A 26,006-nucleotide genomic window follows, 5' to 3' on the forward strand; every position below is an offset into this window, starting at 1 on the left:
AAGTGTTTACTTAAATACTATTTTAGATATGCAGAAAGTATATTACATTATACTCTCTTATCACAGATTCCTCTCACCAGCAAATCAAAGATACAAGTAGCAAAGACAGCCAGGAGCAGTTTAGACAGAATCTGCAAGGTGATCCCTATCGACATTAGGTTTACATTCCAGGCTGATAGGGCTGATGCTTGCAAGATGTCATTCAACATATTCAAGCTTGGGTGCTTCTGCTAAACCAACCAAATCCACATTCAGACACCTACTGAAGTGCCCTGATATCCCAAGGTGAGTGGCACTGGCCACCTTCTTACATCCCAGTACTTGTTAGCATCACAAAGTGCTCAGAAGCAAGTTATGCTGTGAGCATCAAAAGGTGTTTTGGGGTGCCTTTGTTTGATTACCCACACTTGAAACCTTTCCCTGCACCAGCTCCCAAAACCCAGAATGGACTCAGAGGAATTAAGCTAGAGGTTGCTTTCATCCTACTTTGTCAAAAAGACTTCATAAAAGAATCAAATAAGAACAATAATTAAATAACAGCTCATTTTCTACACATTACAGCTACAGAGTGTTCTGATCTCTGAACTTCTCTACCAGCTAGCGAATGTAGCAGATATGTCACTTTTATTTGCAGGTAAGTCAAAACAAATAATAAATTCAAAGTGAGAACTCGAGACTAGTTAAACCAATGCAATACTCTCTGACTTGTCCCCCCAGCTGTGGCACATGTTTTTTTAACCAAAAAATGGGAATGCAGCTCGCTACCAACCACAACCTGTAAATCTGCTTATCACTCGGAGTAATTACATCTGCATCAGCCACTTGCTGTACAAAAATTTAATCAGCTGATTAGCATCTTTCTCTGCTTTGAAATGTATCTAAATAAATGGAACTGCTGCTCAGATGTTGTCTAAAAGAAGATGACCGTTACCTCATCACAATCTCAGATTCCTTTCTATGATCTCTTCAGCAACTCTTTCTCCACTCCATACCACTTATACTCTTGTCTATTTTCAGTTGTAGATCTAAATATAAGTAACTGGAGGTTTTTATAAATCTCTCACTGGGAGTTTTCCACGGAGCATTCTGTTTAGATTTCACAAACAGTCTGGATTATGTACATCTGTTACAAAAAACAAAACATTTTTTATGTATTTTGAGGGTATTTACATTTCAGAAAGAGCGCTGCTTACACACACAAGTATGTATGTATACAAAACATTAAACGCTAAGGTGGATGAAAGGCATAAATCCGTGGAGTACGTTTTTACCTGGCTCTCCTTTTATTACCTAGAGAGAAGATCCGGGCTTTGACTACACTCCACTTCTCCTTACTTCAGATGGTATTTTGGACACTGCAAAGATGTATTTTGGCACTTTCCGACGGCCGGGGGCCAGGATTCCAACCATCAAGCAACACTTAGAGTAACAGCATTAAACTGGTAAAATAATATGAGAAAACCATTTTTATTCCAGAACTGACAAGTGAATTTAGGGTTATGCTACATTAATGTGTTGATATACTGTAACATAAATCTTCAGCAGGTCTAAGAATCATTTGGTCCTCTCATTTTGTTCAAAGGTATGCAACAAACAGAACCCATTTGGGAGGTGAAGCAAGATGCTTTACAATGGGAAGTGCAGCCTTTGAGGAACAGCTGTCCCAGTGCAGGGATGAAGGATTTTCTCATGTTTCAATAGCACCTGTAGTTCTTATTTATACCTGTTTCCTCCCCTGATACAAGGAGTATCCCTCATACTTTTGCAAAAATGATACAGACATGTAACTTCCTGTTACATCATCAAAAATGATATGGACATGTAACTTCCTGGGGGAAAAACCTCATGCAGGGAAAAGGTTCCAGACCCCATAATCCTCTGATTGATGTGTAGCCACAAGCAATTGCAAGAGCTCCAACAACAACCCATTAGGGGAGACTTCCTCCCCCTCACTGCTATCGGATGGTATACACTAAGTGTAACGTGACCACAGTTGGGAACCTTCTGTCTTTGTCTAAATTTCCACTGGTAATAAAAAAAGAAAAAAAAAATCTTGTGTTACAGAAAAAAATCCAAGTCAAGATTGATACATCTTTTGTTCCTCTAAAATCTGCCTCTACCATGTTTAGGAAGAAGGAAAAAGCCCACCCAAAACAAACAAAAAATTATCCTGCATCAGATGATTGATATAAATTCCCATTTATTTAGCAAGGGTTCAAAGAAATGCTATTTAAAAAGCAGATCAACTCCAATGTAGCATGGAGTTGATGGGAGTAGAATTTCAAGAGCTGCATACACAATTTGAACACATGCAAGTACTTCCTTGCCTTCAAGGTGGGATTCCTAGAAAATGAACTCCAAAGTTCACTTGCCAAGCCCACATCCCTTCCTCCCTGCATGTCCATGCACTGGGGGGATATGGCTGGTATGCCGTGGAGCTTCCTGAAAGATGCTTCCCTCTTCCCATCTTCCCCTGGAGCCATCCCAAACAATTGGCTACAGGAGAATATCACAGGATGAAGGTTTAAACGTGTGCTTTTTCTGCTTTTAACTGAAGGACTTCTTCCGGTCCCTATGGTCAAAAGCAGCTTGGTTTACTGGAACCTTTAAATGTCTGCAGAGCAGACAGCAGAGAGAGCTATAAAACAAGACTCTTCATTTTCTATGCCTACCTCCCCAATCCAAGCAGTAAGCAGAAAATGGAGAAAGAAAAAATGGATCAATGAAGACAGTGTTTAGTGAGATACAAGAGGGAGACATCCTCTGTTGATTCACCGGTGATTCAAAGAAAGGGTCAGCATCACCCGCAAACAGGCACCCCTCTTACAAAGCCTTTAAAACGCGCTTGTTTCTAAGAGCTTCCAGTTTAAATATTACACTAATCACCAATGATGCTACAAGTACAGCAAGCCAGGAACTTGCCCACAGCATTTAGTTACGTATTCCCTGTACTGATCACATATCTGCAGATAAAAAGCTAAGAATCAGTAGGCCTGAACCAGACAGGTTCTTCATAGCAAAACGCTTTGTATCCACACACTCCCATTCAAGCATAAAATATGAGTTCAGGAATTTGTCCTCCCTGTACCCCTGTGCCATTTGTACTGTCCGAGGAGCACTGAAACTGAACAGTCACCTTTCCGCACTGAACTTCTGTCATTCCTTCTTGTCCAAAATAGCTGAGTTCATTACCATCCAGAATCACGCTTGCTGTGTAAAAGGTGTCAGGCTCAATCTGCACCGGGTACTCAAACCACACGGGAAAAGTGTTACTAGAACCATCGGAGAAATATTTACTCAAGTTCTGGCCCAGGATAACTCCTTGTCGCTTCAGTTCAATCTTAGCACTGTACTCTGCCGACCCACAGCTGGAGCCGTAGAGCCCAAAGCCAGCAATAAACACTCTCTTGTCAACAGCAAACTGGATGCTGTCACAGCGGCCCCGGTAGCGCCACTGGTTGCTGCGGTAGGCGCAGGACTGGAAGCGGTGGCAGCGCTGAGGGACGAGGCCCTTGCGGGGCTTGCTGACAAACTGCAGCTCGGGCTTTTTGGCAGCCGTGTACCAGAGGAAGATGTCGTTGGTCTCGTTGAGAGTCAGGATCCCGGACTGAGCGGCGCCGTTGGCGAAGTCGTCGAGGGCCATGGTGGGGATGCGGATCAGGTAGAGAGCCTTGCCCAGCACCTTGCGCTTGTTCTCGATGGTGGCAGTCAGCTCTTGTCGCTGGCACTCCACTTCAGCCCAGTTCAGAGCTGCCTCGAAAACAACAATTTCTTTGGCATTCAGAGTCTCCCTTCGGAGAATGCTTTCAAGTGTCTGAAAATCAATGTCACAGAAGCCCTCAGACTTCAAAGCGAGCTCAGCTTGGGCATCAATCACTTCCCAGCAGCGCTGGGTCAGGTCAGGTTCCTCGAATAAGCAGCTCTGCGAAAGCAGCACGCAGGCATTCTTTGCGCTCAGACTTGTCTCGAGAAAGTTAACGCAGGCACGGGCCAGGTGAGGGACAATGTACTTCTTGGCAGCATAAAGAGTGGCCAGGACAGTGTCTGCGGCCAAATCGATCTCATCACAATAGATGTACCTGAAATAAAGCACACAGGTGTAATGCTGCTGCTTCACGCAACACCAGTTTGTCAACAACAAACTCATACAAAATCATAAACAAAGAATATTTAAATGGCTCCACGTTAAAATCAAGCAGTGCTTTGGGGAGTATTGATTAAGCCCAGAAAGAAAGATTTTTTCTTTATGGAAAAGAACAGGTTTAAATCTAAGGTGAATCCAACTTTCCATTTGGAGTGCATGCTATGAGACAACTGTTTAAAAACTGTGGCCCCTGCAGCTCTGTGCTCCTTCCACACAGGTCTTGGCTCCCAGGCAGGAGCTCCTGCAGGGCTGCCTCCCTCAGTTACCACAGGAGCCTGGAACATGTGTTATCCAGAGTCCTTCTTGGACTGCCTGTGCCCTGATGGTGAGCCATGGTTCAGTGAGGTGTATGAACAAACACAGGAATGGCAACAAGTTTGTAGAGAGTAACTAGGTAATCTAAGAAGAGAAATGCTATTCAAGTATATCAGGTGCTATCCATTTCTGTAACTACTAGATTGAGTTCTTTTGAGAGGTGGCTTTTTTGTTTGGGCTCATGTTTTTGGTTGGTTTTTTCAAAGGGTTATGAAACATATCGGAAATGGAAGATTTTCAGGTTTTTAATGCTCACAACATCCTAACTCAACTAGCACAGCATTTCCACTCAGTCTCACTGCATAAGGATGAAAAAAGCTTTATTGCTATGGCAGTGTGGTGGAAGAGATGAAGGTGAAATTCTATTTATGTGACTAAACTGCTGGGATTCATTGCTCAGAGAAATGAAGCATTGTACAGTTTGTTCTTTTCAATATCTCATGCTTCAGGGCTCCATTTGCAGCTGGTGAATGCAATGTGCTAAAACCATGCCAAATGCAATTTCACTCTTCACAGGGATAAGCAAGTCTTGATGGTTATGGCTGATAAAAGTGTCTTCCTCCAAAAAAGCTCAAGTTGTATGCAACCCTGTACTAATTAAAATTTTCTAGTTAGCAGGTTTCCCTACACAATGAGTTTTCTGCAGAACAGATGTGCCTGTAAAGAAGAATCAGCACCTACACTGATCTGATTATAGTTGTAAATAACTATTTGTATTTTTGCAGCTGTAAGATAGTATTCTCCATGCCGCACTTGGAAACCGTGCACAGAGGAGATACTGCTCCAGCAATATAAAATCTAAGAGTTTGCAGTGAAAAAAGAAAACTTACATAGAGCCAAGCTTATTTTTAGTGTTTACTACTTGGTTTCAGCTTATTTGTGAAACCAAAGAACCCATCTGTATATCAATGGTTACAGGCTTAGCTCCTTTACCACCCAAAAAAAATTCCATTTTCAATTAATTTGTTTTTATGATTCTCCTCATTGCTCTCCTACTCTTCCCTCCCTTCTATTACTTCTCTTTGCCTGCTAGTACAACAGAGAATGATGACATCTGTTTTAAATCGAAATAGTTCAAAAGTTGCTATTTTAATATTCCTGAAAATAAAGAACTAATATCGCTGATGTACAGCAGACACAGCACAGATCGACTGTCAGCAATACTCCACGCCTCCTACTGTGCCAATGCACCTCGGCTCTGGTTTGCAATTACTGATATTCCAGTTTCACCCTGTTCTCAAACACGGGATTCTGCCAGACCACAGGGCTGGATGGTTTAGTAACACATTCAGCCTGGGATGAGATGAGATCACAGTTCTAACTTGAACAGTCAAGAGTGAGATAAGATATAATACATTAATGCACCGATTCAGTTTGGCAGCTAGACTATGAGTTTAACCCTGTTTTTAGAACTGTAGAGAACAGTCAAAGCGGTTTTACTGGGAGAACAACTAACGTCTACCCATCGTGGTATTTCCTATATTACACCTGGCAATGCCTTGTTTGTTGTCAGAATGCCCATTGTGTAATAAAACAGAAAAAAAATATTTATGCCATCAGAATTCATTGGCCCAGGGGAAAAAAAACCCCAAACTTCGTGAGCAAGATGTCAAAACCAAAAAAACCCAAGCTAAATATATTTCCTGACAAAGTTTATGATGTGCAAAGAAGCCTGTGAAGGAGAGGCTGCCTTGGCATAGCTAAAGTCTCTCCCTCTGTAGCAACAGAGCCTTGCCATCCATGGCTCACAGCAGTTGCAGGAAACACTCACAGGGATGGTTTCCCAGCGTGAGAGGAGTGAAGGGGACTGTGGCTCCCCCTAAGCTCCACATGCAGTGGATCCTGTACTGCTGAGCAGCATCCCTGTGCCTTCTCTGCACCATCCCAGTGTCACAGACACTGGGGCACTCTGCAGCCTCAGACACGCTGCATCAGGGAAGACAGCACTGGCAAGGTTACCTCAACAGCCACACAGACCACAAACTTTTTTCTGGGTTTTTTCAATAAAAGCTGAGAAGGTGAAGAATCCCATGGTTCTGGCCATGCTCTCCTAGATAGTTTCCTAAATTGCCATGGGCTAAATAATATGCCAAGACCTAGATGTCAGTATTGCTACTCTCTTTTCTAGGCTTTCTTTCTGCACACATTTCTTAATGATAAATGCAGAAAGCATTCAGTTTTTACATGGCACATCATGTTTAGCCACGGTGAAATAGATTTGCTGCTCAAAAAGAAAGGGAGCTGGAAGAACCCAAGTATCTTGTATTTGTGATTTGTAAAATTCAGCATGAAAGTAAAGTAGAAGTCTGAGCTCTGCCACAAAATCAAAAAGGCCCAAAGCAAAGATCCCTAACACACCTCCCTGCATTAATGTCACATCTTAACTTTATATTCCAGGTCTACAGAACATCTGTGGAGCTCTCCTGGCAGAGAGATATTTGCACAGAACATTCCTGATGTTGATGATAACCTATAAAAACTCTATATGCAACTTTAAATGCTCATCTATGATGCCAGTGAAATGTCAAAAATGTAAAAGAAACTCTTCTGTAATCACAAATTAATCAAAACAATCTATGAAACACAATAAATTGCTAGCTAAGTGATTATATCATTACGTGCAAGAAAACCTGCAGCATATTAAAGGGATCACTATCAGATACTGATGTATTTTTTGTATAGGAAAGCAACAGCATTTATTTCAGCTGAAGGAAAAAAGCCAAAAACTCAAAGCCATAACATTTCTGTGAGAGGGCATTTCTCCTCAACAATCAGAATTTATAGTTACATTCAAGGACAATTCAGCAGGGAAGTTGCTTCATTATGCCCATTTAGGAAAAGAGAGCATTTCTTACGCAGTTTGCAAGAAGAAAAATAATGATCATGTAAACTGACTCATTTTCCTTGTTAGATAAAACCCCCTATTCATGTAAACAGCCTTTTTATCACTTTCCAAACACATCGATATGATACCTAAGGAGAAATTTATTTTTCAGAGGCTATACTGAATAACTGAGGGTCATTTTTCTAAGACAAGACCTGCGTGCTGCAGGTTTATAAAAGACCCGGAACAATGTCAGCCTACAAACCCAGCAATTTACTGGGTCTGAGGGGGCTTTGTGCATGCATTTTTAACTTTTCTCTATGCTGGCAAAGTAGAACAGTTGGTTTGGGGTTTTTTGTTACAGCTGACAAACCTTTTCAGTGACTCCATTCCTTTGTGTAGCATATAGTGACAAATCAGATCGATAGGCATTACAGTACACAATGTGCCCAAAGATCCCCTGTCAAAGTCATTATTTACAACTGCCTACATTAGTCTAATACATATGCCTGGAAGTACGGGGGGGGGAGAGCAAAATTAGGTGAAAGTTTAAAACACAAAAAGAGGAATATTTCAAGCAACTGCTTTCTGTTTATATGCAACTTCAGCTATGACATTGGCAGGGTATGTATACATCAGACAGGAACACATATCCAGCAGATGAATGAGGCTTACTTCAGCATTGCAAGAAAAGCAGCAGGCTCAACATCTGGTATACGGATTTCATCTTTGTCCTCAGCAAGCTCTCCGTAAAACATTGCATGGAATACAGAGCTCCCAACAGCCAGGACATACTGTTGAGAAAGGGAAATCTTATTTCATGCTTTGAACTGAAAACACTGCCAACACAAACAATGTGGGAGAACCACTCTGAGCAAACTGGGCTGCACTGACAGGCTCTACAGACACACTTCAGTAAGAAATGAAGCCCAAGTTAAGAACAAGTTGCACGTTTTCCTTGTATTTTACTCTCCTGGGCACAGATGCATTAGCTACTGGAAAACGCTCGCCTCCACCACACAAGTTAACTGTTTCTAGGAAATCTCAAGAGCAGCATTAATCAACAGCACAAATCAGTACTCCTAACTTTACTGCCTTAGCCCAACAAATGTGCTGTTTAACCAAAAACACAAAGAAAAGCCAGGGAGAGATTATCCCACTGCATGTGGCCTTTCCAAACACAGACTGCTGCCTGTCCCAGAAGAGCTGAGCCTCCCACGCTCTGTCCTGCTGTAACTGTGGGAGCTCTCTCTGGCTCTCCCCACCCGAGCGGATCATGCAGCTGTTGCTTACTTTGTGTCCTGGCAGCCGCTGGGTCCCACCTGGTGGCCCGACCACAAAATGAACATCTGCCATCAAGTCATTGTTGAACATCACTGCATTTCTACAAACAGAGGTAGCATGTTAATTTGTGGCATCCAGGAACTCTCTCTGCATGTCCCAGACCCAAGAAATTTGATTTTTTAACAACTTCAAGTTGCTTGTTAGCAAAGAGAAGCAGGTCACGCTTTGCTTCCAGCTGCTTTACACATCATTGCACAAACACAGCAGAGAAAATACTAAGGAGGTAAAAGTGTTTCTGGTGTGTGTGGGTGCAATAAAACAAACCCCCAAACTTCTGAGAACTTTCCAAGAAGTGGAAATCAAAGTCCAGAGCATTTATCACTGAAAATCCCCACTGAGGTCTAAAAGGAGATCTTTATGGGTATGCTGCAGCTTTCAGCAACGTTTTTATTAACTCAAACAGATGCACTGACTGGAAAAGAGATACTCAAATATTTTTCCATTACCAAAATTCTTATTTCCCACACGCATGCAGGGGGAAAAAAAGCCCAAACAAATAAAAGTGTTTTCTTCAGCAAATAAAAGCATTCTGGACATTTTGCTACTTTTCACCTCTCCATTCAAACACCAAAAAAACCTGCCCTGAACTTACCTCTCTCTGATGGTCGGATAAAGTCCTTGCCAATTAGGCGCAGGAATAGTGTTGTTGTTATTGAGATTCTGCTGATGGTACTGCTGGACAGCAGTTGTATTAGTATTAGCTGGTTTCTTTCGGGGAAAAATATCAGCAGCCATCTTCTTCTTCTTTTTGGTCTTCAAGGTAATGATTTCATAGCAAACTGGAGGCAATTTGCTGTTGCTACTGCTGCTGCTATTTCCTTTCTTAGAGCTCTTCTTAGACCTGTTCTTGACCGTCTCTGGAAGCATCAAGAAGAAGGTGAGACATTTCATGTTCTTTCCTTTCTCATCTACCATCAGTATACCCGTGAGTTAAGACCGACAGCCTAACTAGCTAGGATCATTTAGGAACCTATGTGGAAGCTGTAACACCGAAAGCAGCAGAGCTGAGAGTCTGCTTCTTTTCCAGCAAGACAAGGTGACCTTTCCAGCACCTAGAGTAAGAAACTGAGTTTAAGTTTGATCCAGTACTCGAACCGTTAAATACATCCCCATCATTCCTGCCAGCTTTCTTCCCTTCCAGCTTTCCCGATCAGGAGCCGCCTGGCAGCGCTACAGCCGGGGCGGAGGGCAGGAGGAGCGCACGGCGGCGGTGCCAGGCTGCCGGCGAGCCCAAGTTGTGCGGGAAGGGCAGGGAGCGGAGCGGGACTGGCAGCCGGGCGGCCGGGGCCGGCAGCGCGGAGCCAATGGCTGCAGGCACCGAGCGCGATTGGGCTCGCACACAGTGACACCTATTGTAGCCTGCGCCGCTGCCACGTTAAAGCCACAGCGGCGCTCCCGCAGCTCCCACGCAGCCGGCGGCAAGGATGGGATGGAATCAGTGGCACGCGCGGCTGCGGGAGTGCGGGAGTGTTTCTCTGTGCGTGTGAGCTCTCCTCGGTGCCGCTTCAATTTTCACCAGGCGAAGCAGTAAGAAGTTGAAATCAGGTAGAAAGATCTGAGTCTATTGCCGTGAGAGCTATTTCCACGGGCACTCGGTATTAGCACAGCTTCCTTTGCCTGTAGCATTCCCACAAATCCCTCCTGTAAGGGCTGTTCAGCGAGCGTGCGACAGATATCAGACCCGAATTAAAGCAATCAAGGAGCAGCACAGCCAGCGATGCAGCCAAAGGATCCCTCTCAGCGCGGCTTCTACTCCGGTGTAACATGAACGGGGATGAGGTCACAGCTTCAGCTTTAACTCCTTCTGTTTCCAGATAACATAACAGCCTTTGACAGGGGTCCCCAATCACTAAGCAGTGCTAATTAAGCCAGCTTACACCAGACATGGCTGCGCCACATCAGAAGAAAACTTCTGGATGTGTAATCAGATTAAAGCAAACCAGAGTGAATGTATTTAATCAATATTTCAAAGCATTAAATGAAAGGGTCTGAATGACTTAGAGGGTCTCAGGCAAAAATCACTCCTTGAGATGCAAACAGACGGATTTTAGTCACAAATACTTTCTGAAATAAACAGAATATAAGCTATGCCAACCAAACCATTCAAATAGGAAGTAAGTCTAATTTTTAGTCATTAGTTTGCTTAGAACTTAAATTTAGATCAGATTTCTTTAATAGCAGGTCAAGCGTATAGAAAAACCACCAAAAAGTAAGCATAGCCACTTAAAAATAAAAGCAGGGAAATAAAAAATACTTGGTATGAGGTGTCAACATATCACACCTTAAAATACTGGGGAGCAGATAGTTAAAATATGATTTCATAACTACTTTCAGTTTTAAAGAAAAAAAAAAACCTGCTTTCAAAGCTAATTTAGCCACATTTTGCCTTAATTAGTTTTGCTGGACAAGAGTACAGCAGGGAAATTAAAGTGATAAAAGGTTGGTGAAGAAATCTTGTTGAAGCCCCTGACAAATCTGCCACTGACTCAAGCAGAAATATTACTCAGGCTGTTTATTCAATCTCCATCCCAACTGCTTGAATCACAGCTGTGGCTGTGTAACACACACTCAGAGTGTCTTTAACCTGAGAATGTGCTGGTATCTCAAAGATTACCAGGTCTCCTTGGGAGATGCTCCACACCAAGCACTCACTGGCCATCTGGAGGCTTTGCTGCAGTGGTTGGGGATGATGCCATGCCCAGACACATCTGTCCTCTCTGTCCGAAGGCACTGCCCATGCAAGGGGGAACACAGGGAGACGTGTCCATGCCTCAGCTGCTACATTTCACAATCCAACATCTCAGTGCAAAATCTCCTTGACTGCTTGTTTTAAAGGAAGATGGTGGGTTATGCCTGAAAGGCAGGGACACATTCCTAAATACATTGAGGGGAGGTTATGTAACTTACAAAGAAATTATTTCTAGCAACCCTTTCTCTCTCCTCCACACATTTTCTTTTTTATCTGCAATAGACTGACTGGGAAGGGAAACTAAAAACCTAAAACATTTTGGACTACAGAGAGGGAGAAGAAGGGGTAAAGGAGAAGAAACTCATCCCACAGATGGGATCTTATAACTGCTCACAGCTGAGTTTATAACAGGAACACAGCAGGTATTCCCAGCACAGAATTTGAGTTTGTTGTGTTTGTCTAAGTTTTCTTTTCCTCTCCTTATGTAAATTTCCAGCCCTTCCAATTACAACAATAACCCTTTTGCCACTGCACAGGACAAACATTTCAAAAGGAAGAAATCTTTTAAAAAACCTCTTAAAGATACAGAAAACTACAGACTCCAGAAAATCTGGTTCTCAGCATTGCAGTTGGCAGAAGGCAAAAGACAGCAGGGGTTGGGAGATTTGATTGTCATTCCACAAATCCATTTTATAGATTCCCAAAGTATATAAAAATCAAGGTCTCTGCACATTTCTTCAAACCAATGACCAGGACAAATCCAAAGATTTTACACACGTACTAGATAAGGTCACTGGGAGGCTACAGGAGATGAGGAGAATGAGGGACAGGCTGACCAGTTAACTCCATGTGGGAAAGACAGATTGTAAATGTGAACCCACAGGAATCCACCAACCTTCGAGCTCTGGAGCACACCACACATGCACAGCATGTTGTGCTTTTGGGGAAAGGAAAGGAGAGAGAAGCTGCAGCTGAAGCATGCTCTGCCTGAACTCAGAAGTCAGACAGACCCCAGTAGACAAGAAGTATCTGCACAACAGATTAAAAATCCAGCCCAGTAAATAAAAAGCCATCTTTGCCTGCTCTTAAGCCACCCATTAAAACCTGGTCTGCTCTAACTAGAAAATAGCACAGATTCCAGAACAGAATCTAAATAGATTTAGACTTCCATAGAATTCCTATGAAAAACTACAAACCTCTTACAGGTTCATACCACCTTCCACTGCACTTCATCACCTCAGGAACCACATCTCATAAACTACTCATTAGATGGATATGAAACGGGAAAAACAACCCCCAAAGAATTATTGTGCTGTTCTCTGCAGGCACTCAGTCTGTGGTGGTTGGGAGTGGGGCTGTGGCTGAGCCCCATCCCCAGTGGGCACAGCTGTGAGCAGAGGCGAGCAGCACTGACAGCAGTGAGCCATGGAGCGCCCAGGTGCGCTGAGCCACCACCAAAGGGAGCAGAGGGCACACAGGGGCACGGCATCAACACGAGGGGCATAAAAGGCTGGGCTAAAGGGCAGATACCTGAAGCCTTCTGATGTGGTCTGGTGCTACTCTGTATGGGTTGAAGCCTTCTGATGTTGTATGGTGATGCTCTGTGTGTCATGGCAGTCTGGACTGCAGCATGTGCTGTGGCATATGCTGTGACAATTCTCACTCCCTGTTCTTTCTGTTGTGGCAGCAGCTTCCATTTCCTTTCATACAACGGTGTTTTGTGGTTTTACTATACAAATACTGTTAATAAATTTAGAACTCAATACACTGCAGTCAGTAAAAACAACCCATGAACTGCTGCCTGTTGAAAGACCAGTCAAAATCCCTAGTCTCCAACAGGAGGATCAAGGAAGGGCACCTTCTCTGACCCATAGAACTATCCATTTCTGAAATCTTATTACAATGTGCTCCTAATCTTCTTCAGCCAGTCTCATTTTTCTTCATTAATTATATATTAACAGAACTAAACTTGATATATACAACTGAGAAAAAGGGAAATACAGCTCTTCAAAGGCACATTAATTTTTATTTTACAAGCAAAGTAGTCAGACCAGAAATATTTCAACTTAAAGGGTATAGGAAATTCCATGCTTAAATCTTTACACTGGCCTAATGGATATTCAAAATGCCAGAAGAATAAAGCAAAAGACTGTATTCCCAGTCTGATATACTACCCACCAAGTTTCATGCCCCTTCCGGGGGGGAGCGGATTAGGAGCAGGTTAGGAGCCCTTGGAAATCAGTTCCTGACTAAACATTGTGAACTGAAGCAGCAATTTTGCTGTTCAAACCCAAGTGTGTGCAACACACCTGTCATCCCAGCTTATTTATCCCTTAAGAACATAATGCACCTTGTGAGGCACAGGAGTCACAGTAAAGCCCAGCTCTTGGTACAACTTTTAATAGCATGGTACTACTGTAATTATGCCTTTCTAAAGGTAACTTCCAATAGGGAAATCAGTTTAATTTCCAGACCTGATGGGAGTATTCTTCCTCATACTTCATCAGTTTCTCCTGCTGCAATAGCAAGCATACCAAAGAGTTTCTATCTTTTTTTCTCCTTCTAACAAGCTGAGTTTTTGTACATCTCTCATTTACAGGCCTGTTCCTCATGTAGCAACATGAGCTACACAATTCTATAAAAAAACAAGCTTTCATTAAAATTCCCAATTGTTTATTACAACCACATCATGAATAAAGGAAAGACTTCTTAGTAAGCAATGAGTAAATGCATATATTTCTTTTTCTGTAAAATTGCCAAATGTCTTCTTTGGCAGTTACTATGCCTATAAAGTATTAACATTGTTTAAATCCTCGATTTCTCCCTACAAGGAAACAAATTTCAGATGACACATCTTGATTAACCAAAATAAACACACAATGTTACTGTTTAACAAATCTACCTGTCTGTCCACCGCTAGCTTTCACTGAATTTAAGTTAACTTCAGCACTCTAATTTAAAGCACTCATTTAAAAATGGAATATACATGTTCAAAAACTAACTAAACCAACAGAACACCTCAATAAACCAAACCCACACAGCTGTGGTGCCTTGTTCTGTTTACCTGTCCATGAATTATTTAGTCACTTAGAAGAGTCCTTCCCAATCACCATTCCAACCCTTCTGTTTGTGAAAATAAATTTGGAAAGGGCACTGATAGCTCTACCCTTCATTTCCTCAAGTAAAAAAATGCATTGCAGTGGACAAAAACTTCCAATCTCCTCTCTCCTAAGTTTCCTATTGGCAGCACTGGAAGAAACCAAGATGGCATCTACTTCGGTCAGCTGCATGGAAAAGTGGCAATGATGTCTTAGTCAGGTTTTGTATGGGAAAAAAATAAAAAATAAAAAAGGAAACCAAAAGCAGGAAGAAAGATGGGCAAAATTGTAAAGACTCTCAAAGAAGCCAAAATAGATGCTAAAAAAAAGCAATTAAATCCCAGAATAGTGAAGAGTTGTGAAAGAGTAGAATAGTAGCAGAGTAGAACTGCATCTTGAACCAAGACTAGAAACTTCAAAATAAAGTCAAAATAATTAAATAGTATTTTTATATAGAACTCATGCTATGTTAGCAACATACCTGTTACCAAATATTCTTAACTGCTTAGTGTTTATGAGTATTTAAATACTTTGCATAACATTATCCACTAAGATAGCTTTTACTTTTTCTTCCTAAATGCCCTAAACGCTTCACAGAAAACAAAAGCAGAAAGTCCTGAGCAGCCTAGTCAAAAGGCAAACACCAATTTACATAAAATAGAAACCTAAAGAATGAATATTCACAACTACTTTGTACTCCTGTAGTATTTCCGAGCATGATACATGATATTTGTTTTAGTCTCTCTACAACAGCAGCCTTTCTATTAAATCTTTTTTGTCATTAAGCAATCACAACAAAACATACAACATTAATATCTACTCCTATATTTACTTGCAAATAAATGTGCACTTCTTTGTATTAATTTCAAGTTACTTTCCATGAGCCTGTTCCTATCTCACCTGCAACATCTCCTCATTTTTTCCTGTTACCTTTCTTGCTTGGCTGCTTAAAGCCTGCAATCTAACTTCAGTGAGAGGTTGAATAACTTAATATTTATGCCCCAAACACTTTGCTATGCTGGATCTTTTAAAGTGAAAGGTTTTCTTCCGTGATGGACCAAAATAATGCATCAGAGTGAGAAAAAAAAAGTTCAACATTTTCTTGTATTGTCATTGTGATTTGAAGGCCATGCCTGCTGCAGGAATGACAGTCCATATAAACCACAGCTGTGGCAAGGAAGGGCTGCATTTAGACAACCTGCAGTGAACAATACGCTTGATCCCATCGCAGTGAATTACCCCACAGACATTCTCTTCTGGGAATATGGTACAAAATAATGTCAAATGCTTCATTACAATATAATATATATGATTTGACAAACCTGCTAAGAGATATTCCCCAATATCATAGTTTGGGAGCTGCAGGAAGAAAATATCTCAGAGCAAAATTTGCAATGCATTCTATGTGCATTAACTTGTTTCTTGATAGTTCAAAGTGAAACGAAGAATTATAAATGTGCTCTGTGAAGAGAAAACCTGCAACCACAAAAGGAAAATTCAATTCAAGGTTACAGGAGATAAACCGTTTTGCTACTAATTTAAAAGAGACAAATTATACATTTGCTCCCCATCGTGGCTACTCAAGCTTGTCCATTTCATTTCACATAGAGCTTTGCTCTTGACAGTCTGTGGGGTCAAAAATTAACTTCTTTCTTAGTGGCTGCCATTTATTTATTTATAAACATGATATTGCAAACCTGAAAGCACTCAACCCTTTTTCTAAGGCAAAGGTCAACTTTAATTCTACCGTGCCTCTTACCAAAACTGACTGACAAAGGAAAGCTCAGATAGCTCAGGAAATTGGTAATGAGATACAGTGGTTTTCATCTCTGGGTCACTAATTGTAAATTGACTAAGGTCAACAGTAATCAAAAGTCATTAGCATTTAATGATCCTTCCGTGCCCTGTGAGAAAGAAGCTAGTGATCTTAGCACACTTCAGAAAAACCACCACAACAACAGCACTCACATGCTGCCTGCTTCAAGGGAGAGGTCAGATCAGATGACTACAGACAGAACTTCCAATCTTGCAGACAGACCTCACCTCTGTAGACAAACCTTTTGCTAATTTTAACTTGGCTCACAAACCATTGTTTTCAATAGTTAAATTAATATCTGTTCTCTGAAGGGCAGGCTGTAAGCTGCTGCTCCTTCACATCAGCAGTTCCCAAATGCCTTTGCTCCCCTGCACACATAAGTCTGAAGAATGAAAATGTAAACAGGCCCTTCCTCAGAGAGGAAAGGTCTCACAACAGCACCAGAAGTAACTACTCCATGAGTAGCCACAGAGGAACTGCATCACAGTTAATTATGTTGGTGAATAACTCAATAACTACGTTTTTCATGTGCAGGTAAGCTACATTCACCACATCACACCATTGTGCTGAAGCTCCCAGTGGGACAGAAGCAGGGAGAGGATATTGCTACGGTGCACAACCACACCAGCTCTGTGGCCTGCACGCTTCAGTCCCCTGGGACTGTCATGGCAACAGCACCTTCAACGAGGGTAAGCAGAACAGAGGGGACTTTTGGAAAGCTTACTTAGGTGTTGTAATGTACGGGTCTGTAATGGAAAACCACATTAGGGTTTTACATCCAGGCAAGGTTAGGGACTACACAGATTAAAAGCCCACAGGAGAGGAGCAAACTGTGTGTTCACAGCAGCAGAGCATCACAGCTGGCAGCATTCAAGGTGCTAAACAGGAAGAGTCTGGTACAGCGTCTTCTTCCCACTGCATTTGAAATTACAGAAGAGGAAAATCATGACAGCGAAAGAAGAACAGGTCAGGACACTGGCAAACCAAGCCTTTGATGAGAAATGCATTCTCAGCCACAGTGGTGCTTCTCAAAAGTGAGAACTAAAACCAATGAGTAACAACTTCAGCAGTGATTTTACAACTGTCTACTAACCCAAATTTTTAGATATGAGAGACTGATTGCTGCTAACCTGAGCCTAATCCAAATAGTTCAAGGAATGGAACAGGCATGACATCCATGGAACTGCACTGTCCAGAATGATTCTCTCTTTGCCACACATTAGAAGCTGTGTATCTTGTTACTTGCCCTCAACTGACTCCAGACTCTTCCAGCACACACAGCCTCTGCTCGAATCCACAGGGAGATAAAGATGTTCCCAAATTTTTCTCCTATCCACTGCTTGAGAAAATCAGACTTATTTTCCTTTGCTGCACATAGTTCAGTCCCACTTGCCTTCCTCAGCAGTCAGTTATGCTTCAGTATTTCCATCAGTTTCTCCTCCTCTTTACAAGTGGATGGCAGCTACTGCACCATCATGGATTTTCAAAAAAAAAAAAAAAAACACATACATACTGCTCAAATTCTGGTTTCAGAACACACTTTTGTGCCTTAAGATGTATTTTAAGGATATCTTAAATCTTCTTCCTTACAGGAATTTTGTGACACCTCAGAACTGCAGCTGAGAAAAACTAAGGAAGGGGCAAGTAATCAAACAGAACAACATAATTAGGGGACTGTGCACAATAAACATAAATACCCATTAGTTTTATGTAGCATGAACTTTTACATAGTATGAAAACCTTTACTTTTTCTGGGTGTACATGGGGCAGTACCACTTTGGTCTCGTAGAAGTGTAAAGGCAAGAGGCAGAGAGCTCTAAGGAATCCTCACACCTCTCAGACAAGCAAACATGCCACCTGCCTGAAGGACTGCTTTCCTTTCATACTCTCAGAAAACCCTTGCACCCGAGCAGAGGCAGGACAGCTCTAATGCCAGAGAATGACATTTTAAAAGAAACTTACTCCTTTATATTGCTTTGGATGTGAAGAGGAAAGTGCAGCTAGGCTGGTTATACGGAGTGTAGCCTGGTACATAAATATCCTGTCACAGAACAATGTTATCAACAAGTCATTCAGCCTGGTATTGAAGTGGTACATGATCCTCTAGTGAAACATTTATTCAGGATATCAGGTAATCTTGGGGTACAGGCAGCAAGGTGATGTCTCATTAGATACCTTCCAAATCTGTCTGCTGCTGGTCTTCACCCCACACATACTCACAGACTGCCAACCAGCTCCCCAGTGTTTTAAAATGTTTTAAAACACTTTCTAGGTGTTGGACTGGCCGGGTTTTCACAGCAGCTTGCTGAGATATCAAACTCAGAGAGGGCAGCAGGATCAGAAAATACACGAGCCAGGACCCAAAAATGGGAAGTTTGCAAATTTGAATGCATTGATGTCTTACTTAAGCCTCTCCTCTCAGTTTTCTGACACACACATAAAAAGTGGTTTTGTAACCAAGGTGGGGACTAGAATTCAAACTTAATGGCAGAAAACACAACCAGTGACAACTTCCACCACAAAAAGCTTGTAATCTTTTCCTTCCAACATTCCCATCTCTTATATCCCCCTTTTGCCTCATCCAGCAGCCCTTTGAGATAGAAACTGCTGCTTCATCACTTGTTTAAATGCCTCACAAAACAGAGCTCCCACACATCTCAGGTACCTGAACATTTGTAAAACAGAACAACAGCCAGTCAAGTCTGAGGCGTTACCACAGACAGTATCAGGGCAGAATCATTTTGAATTGTCAGAGAAAGCTAATGCTGGGCATAAACAATATTCTGCTGCAATATTTGCACAAGTTTCTACAACAGGTGATCTAAATTTCTTCTGGCAACATAACACATGGCCTGTTATCATCATCTCTGTTTTATCTCAGACCTCTGTTTTAACTGAGCCTACCCTAGGACTGCTGCTTTCATTTAAAATTTAGGAAAAAAATATCTGCTCACAAGCTCTAACAAGCAAGTGGCCAAAACATAAAAATTATTGTTGCAACTTGCAGGTTTTTCCCCCAGCCTTAAAGGGCAAGCTAAACGAATCCCATGTTGCTTCTGGAAGGTGTTTCCTCTGGGGCAGAGCTGAGGATCACTGGCAGGGAAACACAAGGGAAGTTATTGTGCAGTTAGCAGCGGTGTAATTACTGTGGGGGATTTAAAATGGGGGGAAAAAAAAGTACTACAGTCGACATTCAACTTTGGCAATCCTGCAGAACTTAGTTCAAATGAAGGCCCTAAGAGATTTGACTTGCAAAGCTAAAATACCCAGTAAACTGCAGGTACTGCACACTGTGACATCCAGCACACACATTCTGTAGGAAATGGTGAGACCAGTTTTCTCCCACTAAAGCAAAAGTAATTTTGAGCCCAACTCTGGCATAAAAGTTTAAGCAATGCCAAATAAAGCACTGTACACCTATAACCCAGCACCATCTCTCCATAACAAAAAAAAAAAAACAGAGCACAGATTAAAATTTAACACGCTCATCCCATGCTGAAAACAAAGTACTGTGAGGACTAACTACAAGGGAAAAAATCTGCGCCAGCACTTCTCAGATGAGACAGCCTGTTGAGTTAGGCATGTTAGTAACCACACTTCAGGAACACTTAGGTATCTCGACTTCAATCCAAACTTCTCCTCGAACTCCCAGCAAGCCACCACTCCCTCCTGTTTTAAAATGCTGCAGCACTCTGGAAACACCACAACGAACTGAATTTATAAACCTCGAAGTTCACAGGTGCCTTTCTCCAAACAAACAGGAAAAGGAGGGAATGTGAAGGTCTGGGCCCTTAGGTGAAACTAGCGACCCTTCAGAGACAGGTACATCAGAAGTTCGGCCAACAGCGCGGGGAAGCGAGCAGGTATTTACGCCAAACCGGGCGCAACTATTAATTGTGCCTCCGAGAAGATTACCCAATTAATGCTCAAAGTACTTCTTTGACAAAAGAGCTTTTCTTTAAGCAGGAAAAAAGCCCCAAAGCCCAACTTCTGGGCTGCCTCCCGGTGCACGCTCCAGCCTGGGCGCAGCCAGGGCTCCTCCCGAGCCCGCTCCATGGGCTCACCTCCGGCACCGCCGCGAACCCACCCCGCTGCTGCACAAAGGGGCACCGAGGGCACACCGACACCCGCCTGCGGACACGCACCGCGATACACCCAGGCAGAGGCCGTGCCCGGGGCGGCTCTTTGTGCGGGAGCGCCGGGCGGCCCCGCTCCCCTCACCGACGGCCCGCGCTGCCGGCGCTCAGGTGCGGCCGCCCCGCCCCGCCCCGCCCCTCACGGCGGCGCCTCCGCGGGGCGCGGCGAGCCCGTTCCCCGCCGGCACGGCCGCCGCGCAGCCCGTGAGGGGAGCGGGATCGGCCGCCACATCCCGGGGGATGGAGAGGGAAGGGGTGGCGCGGCCGTCCCCCGGCCGCCGTCCCCCTGCCGCTGTCCCCCACCCCGCACTGACCTGAGGGCGCTCCCGGGGCGGCGCGCGCGCGCGGCCCCTCCTCGCGCCGGCGCGCGCGCGCGCGGCCCCGCCCACCCCCGCCGGAGAGCGAGAGAGCGCGTGGCCCCGCCCCCAGGCCCCGGCCCCGCCCCCCGGCCCCGCCCCCTCTCTCCCGCGCCCGCCCCGCCCGGAGGGAGGAGCTCCCAAAAAATGTGGCCACGCCCTGCAAGAGGGCACTGGGGTCACCCCCCACACCCCACCACGGGTTACCAGTGAGAATTGGGATTTTACCTCCAAATTGAGTTGGGAAACAAACGACACTTTTTTCTTTTTTTTTTTTCTGTCTTTTTTCTTTTTTTTTCTTTGTTTTTCTTTTTTTTTTCCTTTTTTTCTTGTTTTTTCTTGTTTTTTTTTCTTTTTTTCTTTTTCCCTTTTTTTTTCCCCCCCCCAATTAGAAATCACATTAGTGCCCGAAGGTGTAGCAAATTCATGCAGCCCAGACTTGTGATTTCACCTAAGAGCTAAGTTGGGAGACAACCTAGCACCATACCTTCAGTGAAAAACCAGGTTCACTCCCCTGTAACAATTCAGAAGTTTAATAAAGGGTAACAGGAAGAAAATAAAGCAAAGATTTCGCTACCAGGGCGATTGGCATTCCTCCAAGAGCACACCTGCAATTTCAGAGACGCTCTTTAAATACCCTTTCCATTGCATCAGTCTACTGCATATTCATAAAAAATCATACATATTAAAACTTTCCCTCAAGAACTGTTTAGCATGGCTCCTCCTCGGGCCTGCCTTTTTAGAGCGTGCACATTTCTCGGCTGTGATTTTGGTCTGTTCTTGTTATCACCTCCAGTTTGGGCTTTGGTCCTTATTTTCCACAGACAGCGGGCGCTGATAATTGGCGTGTCAGCAGCAGGGGTCTTCACCACATGAATGTTATCCCAACCAAGCAGCACTTTAACACTGTGTCAGCTATTTCACTACTATGTCCAAGTTTAGTTAACAAGAGAAATAAAAAAACCCCCTGTATCTTTACAGCAAAGTTACTTTAATGTTATATATTAACATTACATTAGTAATTACATTACATTAATATATAACACAATGTTATATATTAACATATATTAATGTAGCATTTCATATTCCATTAGCATTCCATATTACATTTAGTAATATATGTAATTATATATAGTAATATGTACATATATATTACATATATTACATATAGCATTATATTACATACATTTACATGTAATATTACATATTACATTAACATTTCCCATATAGCATTACATATTCCATTAACATTCCATATTACATATAGCAATATATGTAATTATATATAGTAATATGTACATATATATATTACGTATAGCATTACATTACATACTACATGTAATATTACATATTGCATTCACATTTTACATACAGCATCAATTTTAATATTTGCAAAAAGCCAATGTTATAATATGTATTTATAACACCTCAAAAAAAGTCAAATCCACTTTCTTTTTTTTTAATTAAAAATGTCATTAGTGCCTGAATTGAAGCATATTCAAGCTGCACATGCAAGATGAGATAAGCTGGGAGACAACGAACAACATCATTTTTTTTTTAAAACAAAATAAATTAGAAGTGACCTAATTTTAAAATTAGGAATCCCATGGAGGTTCAGGCACATTTATGGCTTATCGCAACCAACCTGTTTGAGGATTTGCCCTCTAAGAAAAAAAGTTATCTGTTTTTCTGTACATGCACCGATATCTCTGAAGAAGAGAGCTCACCCTTCCATTTGGACAGCAGCTTTGTTAGATTCAAAGGAAAAAAATGGATTAGGTTATTAGAAAATTATTAGAAAATTAGATTATAAGGAAAAATGATTGGTAGTTGAAATCTTTGTTCATCCACTGTTATTCACAGCCTCCAAGCAAAAACAAACAAACAAAAAAAAAACCAAACCAAACACCAACCCCTCCCAAAAAACCACCAAAACCCCCCAAACAAACAGACAAAACAAATCCCAAAAAACTCCTCAGGTAGCAGCAGCCACATTTCATCCTAGGGCTAACAACAGGCAGCCAGTGGGAAGAAACACCCTTCCCCATCAGGTTTATCTGGTTTTTCCCAAATAAACTCAATTTTACAAAAATACTTTAGTGCCATACATCCTTCCTTGCAGGTCCTTATCCTGATGCTCATAGGGTGGCTAGGTTAAAAAAATTTAAAAGAAGATAAAAACAACCAAAAAACCCAACCCCAAACACCAAAACATTTTATTTTTGAGCTGCTGAAAAAATCATCAAGAGGGATGGAGCATTTTCAGGACCAGTACCCAGGATTATTCAGGATTTATCACTTAAATAAGGGATTTCTCATAATGCCAGTGTATGTAGACACGGGGGAAATTAAAATGCATTGCTAGCATTTATTTTTAAAAACATAGCAAAAGGTTTTGCTTGAAGCTTTAGGGCAAGTTTGGTTGGTTTTTTTTTTATTATTTTCCCTCTGAAGAAACAATTATTTCTGGAATTGCTGCTGTGTTCCAGATTTACTCTCCCATGAGCACTCATTGCCTATATTATATACACATTATTCCAGCAGATACCTTCACAATGTGAAATTAGGCATATCTGTGGATAATCAGCGCTTTGCTTTTTCCCATTTTAATATTTTAGCTATTAAAATAGAGAAGAAACCAAACAGCAACAGTAATGACTGTACACACACACACACACTCACTCACTTTATAGCTGCTAAGGATTTTACCAGCAAAGGACACACTTTAAATTACAGTGTGCAAATGATCATTTAATTGGGTCTTGGGAAGCCAACAAAATAATTGTTGTCTGAAGTGAACTTAAACATGCTGTAGGAAAACACTGCAATTTCCCATCCTTTTCGCAGAGGGAAGGTTAAAAAATTACCCCCTTTTGCAATGGGGGTAATTTAGATGGGCAAGTTGTGGGGAGAAGCCTTTTCCTCCAGGTGAAAGGAGGTTATCCTGCAGCCTGAATTCGAAATCCCACAGCAGGAAAACTTACTCTGGCTTTAATTCCAGCACGCGCAGAAATTAAAAGGTGGAAGTTCTGGAACTAGATCATCTTTAGGGTCCCTTCCAAGTCAAACCTTTCTGTGGCTCTGTGATTTTTCTGCTCATACACTTCTGATTGAGAGGCAGACAGGGGGGCCCAAATTGGGGACTCCACTCAGTAACATTTGTTTTGATTTTTTTTTTTTTTTTTTGTGCTCCTCCTGCATTTCCAGCCCAGTCTTTTTTGGCTGTGCACAGTGGTTTGGACCATGACTGCCTAGCTTCCCCTAGGCCCCGATTTAATACCAGTATCAACACAGAACTGCAGTCACCACCACCCTGTCTGGGTTCAACACTGCATTTCTCAGGGATGCCTCTACTTCCAAGCTCTGCCAAGTTTCAGCACAACTCCAGAGCAAATGAGACACCAGAGCTGCCACACCTGGCCAGAGCTGCAGCACTGGGGCACCAAAACCATCTTCCAACACAGGAGTTCAAGTGCCAAGCTCACGGTGCTGCTGTTTGATCTCCCCTGGGGCTCTCACACTCCCGGCTGGCTGTGTAAATAGAACCCGTGTAAAACAGCTCATGAGTGTAAGAGCCGTAATGAGGGATGTGGGACTCCAGGCAGCTCTTCAAAATGCAGTTTATTACATCCAAGGTATTACAGCAGTCCAGGGTCGTGGGCGACAGAGCCTGTGCCTACAGCTGTCAGCTCCAGCTGCAGGCCTGGACACCCTTAGTTTAGGTTGCAAATGCATTTTATACTTTTCTTTGCTGGGCATCTTCATACAGTAGAACCAATCTATACCTTAACTTTTATCTATAGCCTATCACAACTACTGTAATTACCATATTCATGTTTCTATTCTCCAATCACTAAAAGTTAGCACGTTACAGTTTAAGCTAGAAGTTGTTTTTCAGTTTTCTTGCAGTGGAAAATTCTGAGACCTTTTTTCTACTTGCAACATTGGCAGACTTGTTTGCCTCCTGTGCTATCTTTCTGCTTGGTGAAAACATCTTCTTGTTTGAGGTGGGTTTATCCTTTGCTCTGAGTCATAAAAACCCCTTCTAACTAACCTACCCTTTGCCTCCTTGGTTATCCAGTAAGGCTGGCTCAGCAATTCTTTTCTTCTATTTTAAAACTTGCTTTCATTTCTATTCCTTCTTCAGATTCTACATTGAAAAATCTTTCTGCCAAGCATACATAATCTGTGAGACTTTCTTGTCAAACTTTCATCCTTCCCAACACACGGAAGGCAAGCCGTAGCCCAAGAGCAGCTGCACAGAAGCCTTTGGAACACTCCTTCTCAGCTTTGGGGTTTTGCCTCATCCCAGCCCAGGTTTCTGGACAAGATCCAGCATTGCCTATGGCAAACCAAGGGCTGCACTACCAGGGAAGGTAAAACTCAACCAGCTGCTTGTTGAGGAGAGCTGATCAAAAGATTTTAGCCGCTGTTTCCAGAGCCATTTAGCTGGGATAGGTTCTGCTCCGTGGTGTTGGTGAAAAAAGCCAGGTATTTGCGTTGAGTCACATTCAGACTCATCTGTTCTTGTGTCATGGGTCTATTTTCCAGGTATTGAGCCGTGCTTTCCAAAGGCTTACTAACTTGAAGAGCCGTTTAAATATTCATTTTCCGGTTGAACTTGCATGCTGGGTAGGTTCTTCCAAGTGCTCCAGGGTATAATTAGTTCCTCCAAAAGCATCTTCCTACCAGACCCTTTGCTACCACCACATTTCCCCTCCACATCTACCCTCCTCCCCAACCTCTTAAAGCTTCACTGAATTTCTGTGTACAGCCTCCCACAAAGGTCTCATGTTTAATAGTGGGGAAAAAGACAGCACACAAGATTTACTGCAAATGGAAGCCATTACTGGAGCCGTTATCAAATGAAAGAACAATATAATAATGTCTAGTCATAAAGATATGAAGAGCTGCCTGTCAAAGACAAACTCCTGACTTGTAAAATTGGCCTGTGCAGCTGCTGGAAGCTTTTGGCAGGCAGGATGAGATCCTTGCAGCACATTGGCTAAGCACCCAGGTGTTTTGCAGCTATTATGGGCTAGAAACTGGGCATCCACACTGGGACCAGCTGCAGGGAGATGCAGCCACATCCCAGTGCCACAGGACATTTCTATGAAGCAGAGCCAGGGGGATCAGCTCAGCACATCCCAAACATCCCCAGTGGGGTTCTAACATCCCCTGGGTTGATTCAGGCATCGGATGCCTCTCAAAGCCAAATCTGTTATCTCCAGCTCCAGCTGGAGCTCATTGAGGCTGCTGACCCCAATTTTTTGGTTAAGTATTA

At 42.6% G+C, this 26,006-nt stretch overlaps 1 protein-coding gene across 4 annotated transcripts; it reads right to left on the reverse strand.

Moving 5' to 3' along the window:
• Window positions 1-1,871: 1,871 nt before the first annotated feature.
• On the reverse strand, window positions 1,872-20,735 carry BTBD3 (BTB domain containing 3). Of its 4 annotated transcripts, none has more exons than XM_038133180.1 (5): window positions 20,681-20,735; window positions 9,220-9,484; window positions 8,577-8,667; window positions 7,959-8,077; window positions 1,872-4,079 (listed from the first exon to the last, which is right to left on the reverse strand). In XM_038133180.1, the coding sequence occupies exons 2-5, from the start codon at window positions 9,360-9,362 to the stop codon at window positions 3,047-3,049; spliced, it is 1,386 nt and encodes a 461-aa protein (XP_037989108.1). In that variant the 5' UTR covers window positions 9,363-9,484; window positions 20,681-20,735; the 3' UTR covers window positions 1,872-3,046. The 4 variants fall into 4 exon arrangements, with proteins under 4 accessions (XP_037989108.1, XP_037989109.1, XP_037989110.1 ...); XM_038133181.1 differs by lacking the exon at window positions 20,681-20,735 and adding an exon at window positions 20,376-20,667; XM_038133182.1 differs by lacking the exon at window positions 20,681-20,735 and adding an exon at window positions 20,295-20,314.
• Between the last annotated feature and the right edge of the window lie 5,271 nt (window positions 20,736-26,006).

The sequence above is a fragment of the Motacilla alba genome, chromosome 3 (assembly GCF_015832195.1).
Source record: "Motacilla alba alba isolate MOTALB_02 chromosome 3, Motacilla_alba_V1.0_pri, whole genome shotgun sequence".
NCBI lineage: Eukaryota > Metazoa > Chordata > Aves > Passeriformes > Motacillidae > Motacilla > Motacilla alba.